General features: G+C 36.3%; 1 protein-coding gene across 1 annotated transcript; it reads left to right on the top strand.

The window, feature by feature from the left end:
• Positions 1-1,109: 1,109 nt before the first annotated feature.
• Positions 1,110-5,738, top strand: LOC149820655 (uncharacterized). Its single transcript, XM_089982126.1, has 2 exons — positions 1,110-1,557; positions 5,087-5,738. Exons 1-2 carry the CDS (start codon positions 1,110-1,112, stop codon positions 5,662-5,664), a joined length of 1,026 nt encoding a protein of 341 aa, XP_089838252.1. The 3' UTR covers positions 5,665-5,738.
• The last annotated feature ends 9,932 nt before the right edge of the window (positions 5,739-15,670 follow it).

The raw sequence follows: 15,670 nt of genomic DNA, 5'->3' as shown, positions 1-15,670 counted from the left end.
TTTATTAAAACAATATCATGAGAAGTTACTTGAAAGTTTAAAATGGTGACAATTTCTCCCAAGATTTTCAAACCGTGACAAATATCATGATATTTATATTTTAAGCAGATATTTATAGTGAAAATCCCAAGTTTTTTTAATCTTTAAATGTGTTTTATTTATATATTTTTTAATTTATTTTTTATTGCCAAGATTTTGCCAAAAAAACGCAAGATTTATGATTTTTTTTTAAATCTCGCAAGTTTTTACTACCGGTATTTTTGTCATTTTAAACTTTTGTCACTATGGCTGCTACATAAGCAGTCACAGTTCGATTCTCATGGGCGTCGTCGCCCCTCTGCACAAGCCAATGCGTAGCATAGGCCCGAGGACCTAGCCTTGGAATTTTTTGAAACAAGTCAGGTCGGGTGCAGTTTATTCGAGTTATAAAAAAAAAAAAAAGAAGAAGATCGGGTCATGTAATTAATGGAGGTCCATGTCAGCGCAATCAAATGGTCATGTCGGGTCACCAACACTGACATGTACAGATATTATTTTATATTTTTAGTATTACTTCGATAAAAACGTATTCTTATTATGTAAATATCAAAAACAGTTTTTTGTTAATTAAAAATAAAAAATTAAAATTTGTCATGCCCTCATGCTATGTCACGGCCCACGGGGACATTTTGACCGTGTATCTCTGGTGACCCTTACGAGTGGACACATCGACTCGGACACCCCGCCACATGCGACATTATTTTAATGTTTTTTACATTTAAATTTTATTTAAATAAATATCCATTTTTCTAATATTGTATTTTTTTTAATATTGATTAAAAAAAATCAGTATCCTCTTAACTCATTTTTTGGAAAAAAAATATCGAGCTTTCGAGTCAGAAATCGATGTACACGAATCATTGTGACGTCGCTCCGATGTCCTACTTTACCAAACTTTATTTATTTTTAACATGCAGGTCGAAGTCGAACGCACGTCACGTGTCTTTTGTGTCCTGGACATTATCTAGTGACGTATGTAAACCTAGCCATCAACTCCATCTAACTTAAATTTCCTCTTTCCCTTCTTCCCCACAACTCTCTCTCTCTCTCTCTCTGAGCATCATCGAAAGATGGGACTACTCAAGTCACCCAAATACTTGATCGCTCTTCTTATGCTCCTCTCGGCCGTCCCTCTGGCGTTCTTCGTCGCTCTGGAGCGTTCCGTCGAGTCCGTTCCCCACTTTCAATACTACAGCGGAGGATGGTTCAGGGACTGCGCCAAGTGGGACGCGATAGGACGCCGCTTCATCGTCTCCTTCCTCGAGGGAGGCCTCGGCCAGATCCCGGTGCCGGAAGTCGTCTTTTCCGGCGCACCACCGCCGGCGTTGGAGGAGGTGACCGTCGTCGCCGCCCCTCAGCAGCTCCCCGGCCGCTCCTTCCTCGGCCTCCGCATAGACCGACCGAGAAACCGCCTCCTCGTTGCCGTCTCGGACGTCCTGGGCGGTCGATTCGGCGGGGTCGCGGCCTACGATCTGGACACGTGGCAGACTCTCTTTCTCACCCAGCTCAGCGGCCCAGGTTAGAGAGAGAGTGAGTGAGCCTTGTCGGACTCGGCTCGGTCAAATTGGTTTGCTAGACCTGGCTTTGAGAGTGTCAAGTGGGTCCCATGGATCGCCTCGAGCTAGGGATGTAAACGGTTCGGATCTAGGTATTACCAAGTCTGGCTTAATCGGGTTTGACTTAATCGGATTCGGATTCGGATTCAGATTCGGATGGAAATTATAAAACCAAACCCGGATCCACTAGCTTAAAACCCGGTATGTATTGTCGGATTTTTAATCGGATTCGGGTTTGGGTTTGGGTTTGAATGTAAAACTTAATACCAAACCAGAATCTGATTATTAATCAAATCCAGATTTAGCTATCAAACCCGCTTAATAGACTCGGATTCGGGTTGCAACCGAACCATTTACATCACTACCTATCGCCCAATAAACTAGACCAACTTAGGTCGGTCAAGATTAAGGATCGCTCGAACCCAGAAACTCGACCTATTTCCCTTTTTGGAAGGATCTAAATTACTTTGGTCCGTGCAACACTTGGTTGACTTGAAAGTATGACAGCAATATGGAGGACGTAGGTCACATGGACACGTTATTTTGGTTGTGTCCGGATGCTGAGACATGTTAACATTATTTATTAATTATTTAATATTGTTAATGATCTTTCAATAACAAAATGCATTTTTGCATACTATTTTTTTATTGATTAAAAATTAAAAATATGTGTCCTCATATCTTTGTGGCGTAGATATGAACTCAATTAGACCAAGCATTGCATGATTTTGACAAAGGGTCTGGCCTAAGACTTGGATGAGTCAAGAGACTACAAAGGGCTTGATTTGAACAAGATTTGTAGCCGATATGATCGATCTGCTAATCTATAGCGGCATTTACATAACGCCACTAAGCATATATAGTGGCAATCATCAAGTGCCACCATTGATCAGTAGGGGATAATACAAGCGTTCACATTTAGTGGCATTAGTAAAATGCCACTAAATTCTACCCATATATTGACAACTATGATTTCTACTATATTTAACGAAGTTGTCGGATTGGTCAAACTTGACTCGGTAATTCGGGAGAGTAATAATTTTTATTTAATTTTATAAAAAATTAATAACAAACATATGTTTTATGAATACAAAAATGTTTTTTAAAGAGTACATTCATTTGAAATATGAATTTCTCATATATATATATATATATATATATATTAAAGAAAAATCTTTAAAAATATTTTAGTACCTTATACCATTTTTAGATTTTTTTTCTTAAATATAAACAAAAAGTTTGATCATCTCAATAGCATAATATCTTTTGATTGATGAGTTCTATATTTTTCCTAATTAATAATATTTTTTATTGCTACATTATATTTTATATAAGTTTTTTTAATATTTTTTTAGTTAGAAGAAGCTAGCATTGGTGCCTAGTGTTATTATAAATAAGTCTTCCATCCACCCAACTCTACACGTCCTACTCTTGATAAGTTTTAAATGTAGCATTGAAGGCTATGCCTTTAATTTATCATTTTGCCTATTCAAAATTGGATGGTCCTTTACTTTATACTTTTGTGTTTTTTTAAATTTATGGCTATGACTCGGTTGACTCGGTAGAGTCCTAGTTTTGGCCAACTCGGCCAAGTCAATGTAAGGACTCGACTAAATTTGGTTTAAACCAAGTTCACCTAATTTCTTGACTTGGCTTGTTGCTGATATGAGTCAATTCAGCCGAGTCAATGTAAAGACTCAACTAAATTTGGTTCAAACCTAGTTCACCTAATTTCTTAACTTGGTTTGTTGCTGATACTAGTCAACTCTGGGTTGAGTCATGAGTTGACTCACCGAGTTTTCTAACCATGATTGCCGCAGTATGACTACAGTGACATGACCCATAGGCGAATAAAGAATACCCACTGCATATATAGTGGCAATTCTTGTGGTCTTTAGTGGCGCGTTAACGCTCAATTTACAACTCTAAGAAACGGCACCCGGCACAAAGACCTGGTCACCCAGCCTGTCATACCTATACCTATGGCTGTGTCCCAATAGCTTAAAACTCCTCAGCTAGGACCCCTGCCCCGCCAAGCATTGAAGTTACTCTATGCATTTTGGATTTAAAGCAGTTTCCATCAGAAAAGGAATATATTAATTTGTATCACGTTTTTCTATGGTGCAATAAAAAATGGGAAATTATACAGTAGTAGTCATTGTCTACGTCTTTGGCATGCTGAGGTTTCGTCTTTGGTGGCATTCAAAACTGTCACTAAAGACCAAAAAATTGCCACTGTATATGGCAATATTCATTCGCCACTGTAGGTCGCCACTATAGACATTATTGTCAATTTTGTTAAATATAGTGCCAATCATAATTACCATTATATGGGTAGATTTTAGTGGTATTTTAATAATATCATTATATACAGAGAGGGTGTAATGCACCTACTCCTAGGGTCCACCTACTAGAAATCATAGTTGTAGGGTGCATCTTTTCAATCAGACCTTGTAGATGTACTTAACATGGTTTATTTGATATCAATCATGTTTTTTTATGATGTTTTTCTAAACAATACAGAAGGGTTTATTAGGTCATGAAATTTTGGGTATATTGTGAGCCGTTGATTTTGGAAGATCTTAAGAAACCTACCTGTATGCCATAATCACATGATCTAAAACTTGGTTTTCACTAAATAATGATTGTACATCATATCTATAGGGTCCGTTCAGTTCAACTAAAAAACACTCAAAATTTTAAAATTAGAAGCTTATATTAGGTGGGAGTAGGTGCTTCGGGAGCACCTTATATATATATATATATATATATATATATATATATATATATATATATATATATATATATATATATATATATATATATATATATTGGCTACTAATGATGGAAAGAAACTAATGAGTAGAAAACATTCTTTATTTTCAAAATTTCACTTTTTGTAGATCAAATGCTACCTATGTGATTTACATGGTTTGTTTAGTAAAAAACTTGTTTTGAATCACCTCATTATAACAAGTAATTAGGTTTTTAAAGGGGTCAAAAAATCAATGACCAACAATGTGCCAAAATTTCATAACTCAAAATATCACATTTTTACATGAGAAAAGCACAATCCAAATCACATTTTTACATGAGAAAAGCACAATCCAAGGCTTGATCCTTAGCAAACAAACCCTGCTAAACACACCTATGTGATTAGATTGAGTCGATACAACTTGCACCTATGATTTCTAACTCATTAGTTCATTACCTTCATTAGTAACAAATATTTTTCATATATACATATATCTCAGTCCTCCTAATCATCAATAGCGGCACTTGATCATTGCCACTGTATAAGAGGTCGGGATCACTATATATATATATAGTGGCACTTGATAAATGCTAGGAGTCACCATTAGTGGCATTACACAATGCCACTATTTGTTGATGTCTTTTAAGATAATTTTTTCTTGTTTTAGTAAGCTTCATTATTTATCAATTAGCCAAAACCAAATTTATTTATTATCATTACTATTCTTTCTTGACAGCTGATGGAAAGACATTAGCAGATGATGTTGCTGTTGATGATGATGGAAATGCTTATGTTACTGATGCAAAGGGTAGTAAAATATGGAAGGTTGGTGTCAATGGTGAACTGCTATCAACCTTAGAGAGTGATCTATTCACTCAAAGAAATCAATGGTATTTTAGTTTAGTTGGGCTCAATGGCATTGTTTACCACCCTGATAGGTTCTTACTAGTGATACACACATCTAGTGGTAATCTATTCAAGGTTGGTATAGACAAGGAGTTGATTAGTAAGGTTGAACTTGTTCAAGGCTCATTGTTTATGGGGGATGGATTGGAGCTACTGTCTCCAACTCTGTTGGTAGTGGCAGGAACCCCATCTGGTAGACTGGTTGAGAGCTTGGATGACTGGGAAACGGCTGCTGTCATCGGAAAGTATATCGGACCGATGCATCGAGTTGCGGCTTCGGCGACAGTAAAGGATGGAAAGGCTTATCTGAATCATATGATTGGAGTAGGTCTAGGGAGGAGGAAGCTCCATGTTATCACAGAGGCTGTGTTTTTGCCTGTCAATGCTACTATATCTGGTTGGTTATAGATTGATGAGGAGAGATCTTTGCTTGCTGTATGGACAATGCTTATCACGCGAAATCACTGGTTGGATATTTTCATGAAGATCAGCTTCATGGACCATATGGAGATGCCCCATGTTGATTTGAACTGGAATTTGAAAAGTTAGAAACATGATGGATGTAATTATGTGTGGTACATTAGGGTGCGTTTGCATCCTGTGGAACGCGGAATACAAATCGGACCACCCCCCGTGGAAAGGGAGGTCCAGTGTGCAAAATGGAAGCTGATTTTCACAAGGAAAGCAGCTCCCATGTTTGCGTTGCATTGTGGGGCTTGCAGAAATAGGACGGGCGCCTATGCATTTCCATGGAAACTGCCCACTTTCCATGCAATGCAAACGCACCCTATGTCAACTAGTATGATGAATTGTTACCTTTGCTTGGTTGCACTAATTAAATGGTAGTCCACCCCACCCACCCCAACACCAGGGCAGCAGACCTGGCCCATCAATTTGGCTGGCCGTTGACTGGACCCACCTATCTAATTAACTGGTCGGGTCTAAGCTTAGTTTGAGCGAGCCCATGAGTGTGTGTGTGTGTGTGTGACAAATATAAAAATATGTTTTTTCTGTTTTTTTTTACCATACAGATTTGATTCAATTATATGCTTGATTTCATAGGGATTGACTCTTAGATCATCTAATTCTGGCTTGTGGATAAGTTTTTATAAGCTTTGAATCAACAATTTAAGATTCTTATAAATATTCATCCAAAAATTCATTTTTCATTGAAAAGGTATGATCCCGGTGTTAATTCCTAGCAAATTGATCATGCCAAACACATCTATATTGTCAGAATTACTAAAGCCAAACACATCTATATTGTCAGAATTACTAAAAGTGTGAGAAAACCTATTTTGCATGTTCCCATAACACACACATTCAGGCTGGTCCAGGCCGGCTCACAAGCATCCCGATCCATTGCTCACCCCTAGTAACACACACATGGTTGGTAACAATGAGAAAACATTTCCTATCCCTCTCGAACTAGTTTCCTTGTAGTGTCCAGTTTTTTCCCTTTGGAAAGTACACTAGGAAAAAATAGCCAATCAAACAAAACTCTAAATTTTTGGAAATTTTCAGTTTTAAGTTTTATAAAGATGATCAACGGGGCTCCGCTTGTCTGGCAGTTAGTGCAAGTCACCTTGTGTTGGGTCGTTGCAAGTTCAAATCCCAATGGTGTGGTTGTATAACTGGTAGGGGTCTGCCTAACCCCAGCTTGCTTTGTCGAAAGAAAAGATGATGGTGGAATACTTTCATCCCATTGGAAAACCAAGAATTCCTTAGGAATCCTAGCGGATGTTTGGATGCGTTGACAAATAGTCCCCAGGGAAAATCCCTTCTGGGGCTTTTTCAAATAATGACTGCATCTTAAAACGATAAATTTTTTTATTAAGTATAATCTTGTATCATAAAATAATGACTCTATATCTCCTCTATGACCTTATCTTTTCTTTAAAAGACTGATGAGGTATTTAAATTCCTCGGATCTGAAGATTCAAGGGAGAGATGAGAGATCAGAATATCCACACCACATCTCCTTTTCTTTTCTAGGTCTGGGAAATGAGACTAGCCATTAGTGGCTCAACTCGTAAAGATCAGCTTGTTTAAACTCATAACATAAATTTGGCAAGCCAAGAACTTGTTCGCGTTCGGCTCGCCTCTATTCTATAGGCTCGTCAACTAGTAATAAATATATTTTACATTCATTTAATATCATAGAATATCATGGAAGCCGAGAACTTGTTCATGTAATTCGCCTCGGCTCGACTCACCTTTGGCTTGCAAGCAATAAGTTTATAGTTCAACTCCTATTGGCCTTGAAACATTGTATGTGTTTGTAAATGAGCCAGTTTGAGTTCAACTCAATAGGTTTAAAATTCAATTTTTATTATTTTTATTTTAAAAAGTGTTTTTTTTTAGATGAGCTATAAGTCGAGCATGCCTGGTTCAACTTGCCACAAGAATGAGCCGAGCTTGAACAGCTTTTGTTTGGTTCGTTGGGATTGTTTACTAGATGGATCCCCTTTCCCTTATCCATCGGACCATAAATCCTTAGTTCTATCTTCCAAGGTTCAAAATCCAGGTTTTTTTTTTTATGGAGAAACCACCTCCAAGAACAAAGACCTAGCTGCACTGCCTTTACCTCTCTGTCCTGGCAGCGTAAAACTCCGTGGCTTACCACTTGCCCTCAAGGAGTTGTCACGCTTCAGCTTGCACAAGGGGTGACGCCCATGGGGTTTGAACCTAGACCACCTGCCTAGCTGCCTAGGTCCCATCCCATTGCGCCGGCTCAAAATCCAGGATCTTATATTAGCCATTTGAATGACCTGATATCTTAACCTAGAGTCAGCATCACAACAGTGTACCCCATCCCAACTCAAATCCTATGAGATGATCTCAAATCCAGATCTGAAGAATTCTAATGGTCCCTAGAGAAGGCCAAATGACAGGCACTCATCTCTGACTGCCTGTTGACTTTGAGTGAATTATGACCAAGTTTGTGATTCCATCCTATTATCACTCATTGTGGGGTTGGTAGGGATGTGAATGGATTAAATATATCAAATATTCAACATGATTTTGAATCCAATTAGCCAGATTTGGTTAAGAAAAGTGAAGCTGATTAGTAATTGGATTCAGATTCGGTTTAAGGTTTCATAACTGAATCCGACCGATATCTAAATATGATTGGACTTGGTCTAAATCCGAATCTGAATCCGGACGGTTTAGATCCCTAGTGGTTGGTAAACTGAGTCTTCAAATGCTTGGTTGTGCTTCTCTGCCAACTCTAATCATATTGGTTCAGTTTACCTAAGATTTATTTATTTATAGATCCAGCTTGTTCATACCTCAGGATGGAATCGCCATCCAAGATCCTAATAATGCAGTGAAGAAAGCCTACTCTTTTTAATTGGAGAATCGATTTGATTTAACATTCATGTATCAATAAGTTTTTTTATTTAATTGGTTTCAGTTGCATAAGTCTAACTGGATCCACATCGAAAATGACCTGATTGCAAAAATTCCAAACGGGGATAATCTCTACTTTTCGTGGAAATGCTTTTAGTTTTAGCTCACAAATTAATAGCATAAATATCTATTGATATGCAAATTAGTTGGTCTGTCAAATAATTTTATCTCATGAGAGAGAGAGAGAGAGAGAGAGAGAGAGAGAGAGAGAGAGAGAGAGAGAGAGAGATTGATTATTAGTGTCAGTAGAACCCAACTAATACAATTCTTTAGGTGGTATTTTTTATTCATCTTAAAAATAATTCTGAGAGAGAGAGAGAGGTTATTAGTGGGAGTAGACCCCAACTAATACAATTCTTTAGGTGGTGTGAGTTATGTAAATTATTCACCTTAAAATAATTCTGGCACACACACACACACACACACACACACACATATATATATATATATATATATATATATATATATGCTTGCCATACTTGCTTAATTGGGTTGCCATACTTGCTTAATTGGGTTTTCTGCTTTTTTTAGTATTTTTTTTGCAGTTTCGACCCCATAAATGTGTTGGACATGGTCCATTTATGATGAATCCGCACCTGGATCACGTGTTTTTTATGAAAAAGTTATATTTGGAGCTTAAAAATTTTACAAAGATTTTGAACTGTTGATTTTTTTAATCTTATAAAAACCCACCCATGTCTAGCTGATCCCTATAAAATCAAGTACATAGATCACACTTGTATAGTTAGAATTTAAAAATAGAACGAAAAAGACTTTAAAAACCGATCAAGTATCACATGCAAATTGACAAAAGTTAAAAACAGCAAAATCTCGGGAGTCAAAAACTTGTGAGATTTTGAAAATTTTCATAAATCTTGCATTTTTTGACAAAATATTGGTAATAAAAAATATAAAAATATAATTTTTATAAAAAACTATAAATAAAATACATTTATAAATAAATATCTGCTAAAATGGTAAATATCACGATATTTGTCAAGGTTTGAAAATCTCACGAGAAATTTCCTTTTTAAACTTTCAGGCAAATTACTCAGGGTATTATTGCAATATTTTTTATAATACAGAGATGGCAAGCTCCTAATGTTCAAGCTCCTCGCTCTACTCTCTCTACACACACACACACACACACACACACACACACATATATATATATATATATATATATATATATATATATATATATATATATATATATATATATATATATAGAGAGAGAGAGAGAGAGAGAGAGAGAGAGAGAGAGAGATCAGCAAATACACAATTCTTTAGGTGGTGTTGGTTGTTCATTTTAAAGCAAATCAGGCCTTGCTTATAAGCTAAGCTATCTACCTCAGCAGGGGATACTTGAATTATAAAATACAAAAGGCCCAACATTAGCATTATCTGATGTCTTTTGGTAGAATTACATTACACCACTCAGTTGTTGTAGAATGACCATCTTATTTTAACCAAGTCAGGTTAGAGCCCAGCCAAAGTCTACCTGAGTGTAGATGTGACCAACCAAACATGTGCCTGACTAATGTAAACTGGGAATTGGATTTACAAGAAAATTTAATCAACTATGAGATTATTTAAGAAAAACAAGAAATTAAAGAAAAATGTAGGAAATAAGAAAAAAACCATAATTAAACTGAAATTTTAAATGAAAACTGGAAATAACTCATTTCAATATCTCAATTAATTGACTATTCCCTAAATCTCTCACCTATAAATAAAATAATTTTTTTCTAATCCTAAATCAAACAACTTTTTTATTTTGGTAACTTTCTTAAAAGATAAAATTTATCTTAAAGACATGAGTCAGGCACAATGATCCACTATCCAAACATTAAAATATTCAAATACAAAAATCTAAATAAATAAAGAACCCAAAATCTAAGATGAATCTGAATGAATCCTGCTAGACCCGGATTGCATTGCTCCGCTCCTGTATCATTGACCCATATCTTTAGTCCACAGACTTGGTTGAGGATTGGGTCCATGAGGCCCAAACAGTGGCAAGATTTAGATGGTCTACATTAGTTTTGAAGTACTAGTTTTGCTCTATCAAGATTCTTAAGTTTAAATGTTTATTGGATCAAGAAACATGAGCAGGTCATCAAGAACTTTAACATTGAGGTGGACCCAACGACTAGGCCCAGCCGAGTCAAGGTTCTGGTCCGAGTCCACACTCAGTTCGGACCACATGGTCAGCATCCAAAGGTGGTGCTACTTCAGTAATTTATGATATAAGCATGTCTATTTATGACATTGAACATAAGAAAAGGACTACCCCTCTGATTTCTGTGAAGATTCAGACAGTTGGCCTCATGTGAGGAAACAATTCAGAAAATAAAAACTTACCAAAATATCCCTATCCTTTTCACATGCCTATTAAAACATTTAACCCACTGCCGAGAATCACAAAAGAAAGTTTACTAAAAACCTCTGTTAGAACTTTTTTATTTTTCATTAATTACTGAATCAGTCTAGTTTAATCACAAACTACTGCATCATTTGTTTGCAAAAAGCCACCTAATTTATAAGCTATTTACAGAAAGCGATGCCTAATGTTGAAGTTTTTTTAAATTTAACAGCTTGTTTTACTTAAATGTATTTCAAATACCCACCTGACATGTAAACTGAGATTTAGTCTTTTTTAAAATTAATAACTCATGTTATTTCATTAAAAAAACAATAATGTCGCTTAACCCATTTAATTTGACTAAAAAAAGCCAACTTAGTACTGTTATAACTAGGGTTGTCAAGTCATCGGTTTAATCGGACCTGACCCTGACCAAACCCTATAGGATCCGAGTATGGTGACAAATAAGAAGACCTGATTAAGACTCAAGTTCAGACCTAAAGGTCGGATTAATACATGGATTCGGGTATAGTTTGTAAAATTTTGTACCATACCCAAGCCCAACCCGAGTTCGAATTACGACCCACAATTTTCAATGTAAAAATAATAAAAAATGTTATTTTAAACAGTATGATCCAGGTTAAATGGTTTCTCTTATAAAAGACCCCATTAAATTCGTGTTCGAACCCAATACTATACCCAAAAATATGATCCAAGTCTGATTTACTTGGGACCAAACCAAAACCCCATCGGTTGACACCCCTAATTACGATCACTATCCTGGTAGCTTAAAACTCTGCTCTTTGCCCCCAGCTTGTTAATATAACAATTTAAATGCATAGTAGTTTTTTCATTTAATCTCAAATATTTTTTCTATTAATTACTGGATTAAAGCTAGTCTATTAAAAACTTTAATGCATCGCTTGTTTGCAAAAAGCCCACCAACTTATCATCTATTGTACAGAAAGCAACCCCATTGTTTAATATTTTTACGTTAAACCACCTGTTTTACTTGAATGTTTTTCAAATATGTGCTTAACTTGTAAAATGCCGTTTGTCTTATTTTTTAACGCATAACTCATGTTATTTCACTAAAAAAATCAATAATATCATTTAAGCCATTTGATTTAATTAAAACAAAGTCAACTTAGTGATTTTAAGACCAAGGTCAAATGTTTGAAACATAAATGGTAAAACGGGTGGTAACGATATCAACTGAAACCCCAACAGGCTTTTGGTAATTAGCTGATAAGTTAAACTGCAATCCGTAAATTACTTATATTTTTTTTATTGACCAAATACGGATTTGTAATGTTGCACTTTCCATAGTTGTAGTAGACCCGTGCGGTTCATGGCTAAGGGTATCTAGATCAAACTCTATAGGGTACGTAATTTCGAAAGGCACAATTCCTAGATGCCGCTACTTCTAAGATGATTGTTCGACGGTTCTCCTTCTTATGATTGTCAAAATATCAAAACACAATAACCCAAAGTTAAAAAGCAGAGTTTCTTGTTAATATAACAATTTAAATGCATAGTAGTTTTTTCATTTAATCTAAAATCTTTTTTCTATTAATTACTGGATTAAAGCTAGTCTATTAAAAACTTTAATGCATCGCTTGTTTGCAAAAAGCCCACCAACTTATTAGCTATTGTACAAAAAGCAGCCCCATTGTTTAATATTTTTACGTTAAACCACCTGTTTTACTTGAATGTTTTTCAAATATGTGCTTAACTTGTAAAATGCCGTTTGTCTTATTTTTTAACGCATAACTCATGTTATTTCACTAAAAAAATCAATATTATCATTTAAGCCATTTGATTTAATTAAAACAAAGTCAACTTAGTGATTTTAAGACCAAGGTCAAATGTTTGAAACATGAATGGTAAAACGGGTGGTAACGATATCAATTGAAACCCCAACAGGCTTTTGGTAATTAGCTGATAAGTTAAACTGCAATCCGTAAATTACTTATATTTTTTTTATTGACCAAATACGGATTTGTAATGTTGCACTTTCCTTAGTTGTAGTAGACCCGTGCGGTTCATGGCTAAGGGTATCCAGATCAAACTCTATAGGGTACGTAATTTCGAAAGGCACAATTCCTAGATGCCGCTACTTCTAAGATGATTGTTCGACGGTTCTCCTTCTTATGATTGTCAAAATATCAAAACACAATAACCCAAAGTTAAAAAATTAAAAATAATACTTACAAAAATGAGAAATAACAAAAAAAATAAGTGGGAGGGCCGACCTACCCCTATCGGGGTTTGACTCATCCTTCACCCCTAGGTGCTAGGTGTGCTTTAAAAATGACCACCAACCGTATTTAGTGATAAACAAGGAGGTTCGAATAGAATCTAGTTTAGACTCAAAGTATCTGATTAATATATGGAGTTGGGTACCGTTTGTAAATTTTTTATACTAGCACGGCCTGGCCCGAATTCTGACTAAGCTGCACAGTTTTTCAATGCAAAAAAATAATAAAAAATATTATTTTACAGAGTATGGTGTTAGAATACAGGTCGAATATGAATCCAGTAGAGGATCCATATAGTCCACGTGTATGTTATATTGTAATGTAATATACATTACTGTCACAGGGTAGTTTTGTCATTGTAAAAGATTTGTAAAACCTATTTTATCTTAATGAAGTTTAGTGCAGCCATCGTGAATTGAGAGTGGTTGCCGATTCCAAGAAAAGAACGTGCTCTCTACTCTCTCCTCTCCCCTTCCATTCCTTCTCGGTTTTCAGGACAAAGTCTGCCAACCAAAAGCAGTTTTATCATGGTATCAGAGCAGTGCAGGTTCTGGGCGTGAAGAAAAGTTGTCAATCCCGTGCTCCATCAACGTGAAAAGTCGACAGGTCACGTTACCTTCATCCTTCTTTTCCCTTCTGTTATTTTTATTCTCTTAAGTGAGTCTCTCTATCGCAGATCTGAAATTTTTTCAGATTTGCTATCGTCTTACTTCCATCCTCTATTAGTGAGTTTATCTGTCGCAGATCTGAAACCTTTTCAGATATGCTATCGTCCCTTCTTAAATCGAGTTCTCTTTCACCCTCATAAAGCCGAGTTCTGCTACCATATCTTTTTAAGTTGAGTTCCTTTCAGTTTCATAAAATCGAGTTTCATTCTCATATCACGTTGCTGCTGGTTTCTGATTCTCCTCGACATCATTTCTGGTTTCTCAGTTTCATTCTCTATCATTTCAAAAACATCTCATTACTGCTAGTCTGAAATCTGCCTGTCATGCCTGCCTATTCTCATTCATCTTATGTTAATTTTCTGTCAGTCCTTCATTTCAATTTCAGCCACACTAGTTTTATTTTATTTTAGTTTCAGTCATTAGTGTCTTTCAATTTTTAACAGTCTATCAATAGATACTTCAGGTAATTCAGGTCTTTCTCCCAACTTCCTAGGACAGCTAGTCTCGGAAAAGCTAACAACCAACAATTATCTGACTTGGAAAAGGCAAATTGCTCCTTTTATTCGAAGTCAAGACCTTTCATGCCACTTGGATGGCTCCACTCCAATGCCTCCATAAATTATCACAACTGAAGCCAAAGAGGATGGAGGATTGTCGAATATTATTCGCAATCCTGTATTTGTTACTTGAATAAAGCGCGATTAGGACCTTGTCGCGTACATCACTTCCACATTGTCACAAGAAGTATTGATTTCCATTCCTAATGATTGCACATCTAAAGTTTTGTGGGAGGATTTAGCTCAGACCTACTCTTAGATATCAGAGGCTAAAGTGTTGTTTCTTAAACACAAATTTCAGATGTTAAGAAGGGGGTCAATGAGCATTATTGAATTCTTAAATTAAGTCAAAAGCATCACAGATCAATTAGCCATGGTTGGATATCCAGTGTCAGATAATGAGAAGGTGCATCAGACATTGAATGCCTTGGGATCAGAGTATTATATCCTTGTGACCTCTTTATTATGCTTGCCTACGTTACTCAGCTTTGAGGAATTACGTGCCAAACTCTTTCAGTACGAGATGACTCTGAAAAGCATGTCTGATACTTCAGCAGGACAATCACCTACGCATGAGGTTCTTGCCACAGGGATGATGGTTGATCGTTCACGAGGAGGACGTGGTAGAGGCAGGGGAACTCTCATCCTGGGTGGACGTGGGTTACTACCTACACTAAATTCCACAGTCAGTTTTTCAAAGAATGTTCCCACATGCTATCAATGTAATAAACGAGGTCATATCAAAGCCAACTGTTGCTTCAACCCACAAAACCGAAATAGAGCGCAAAACAATAGAAATGTTGTTACATCAGGGACTGCAGGTACATTTCGGGTCAGTGATGATGCTAAGGATCTTCTCTTATCAGCGATGACAAACTTGAACCTAAAACAAAATGATGATGGAATATGGTATGTTGATTCCGGGGCAGCAGCTCATGTCACTGGCAATGTAGGTAAGTTCTCTACTTTGGTTCCCTATTTTGGTAAATCTAATATTGTAACTGGAGATGGGACTCACCACCCTATTTCAAACATAGGCAACATCCTTATTCATTTGTCTGAGTCATCTATTTCTTGCACCAAATATAAAGAAAAATATTGTCTCTGTTTCTAAACTTATTGATTCTACCAATTCATCGGTGGAATTTA

This window comes from Nuphar pumila, chromosome 12, assembly GCF_984573655.1.
Source record: "Nuphar pumila chromosome 12, dmNupPumi1.hap1.1, whole genome shotgun sequence".
Lineage (NCBI taxonomy): Eukaryota > Viridiplantae > Streptophyta > Magnoliopsida > Nymphaeales > Nymphaeaceae > Nuphar > Nuphar pumila.
The sequence above is the reverse complement of the archived record's forward strand: the minus strand, read 5'-3'. Positions and strand labels throughout refer to the sequence as shown.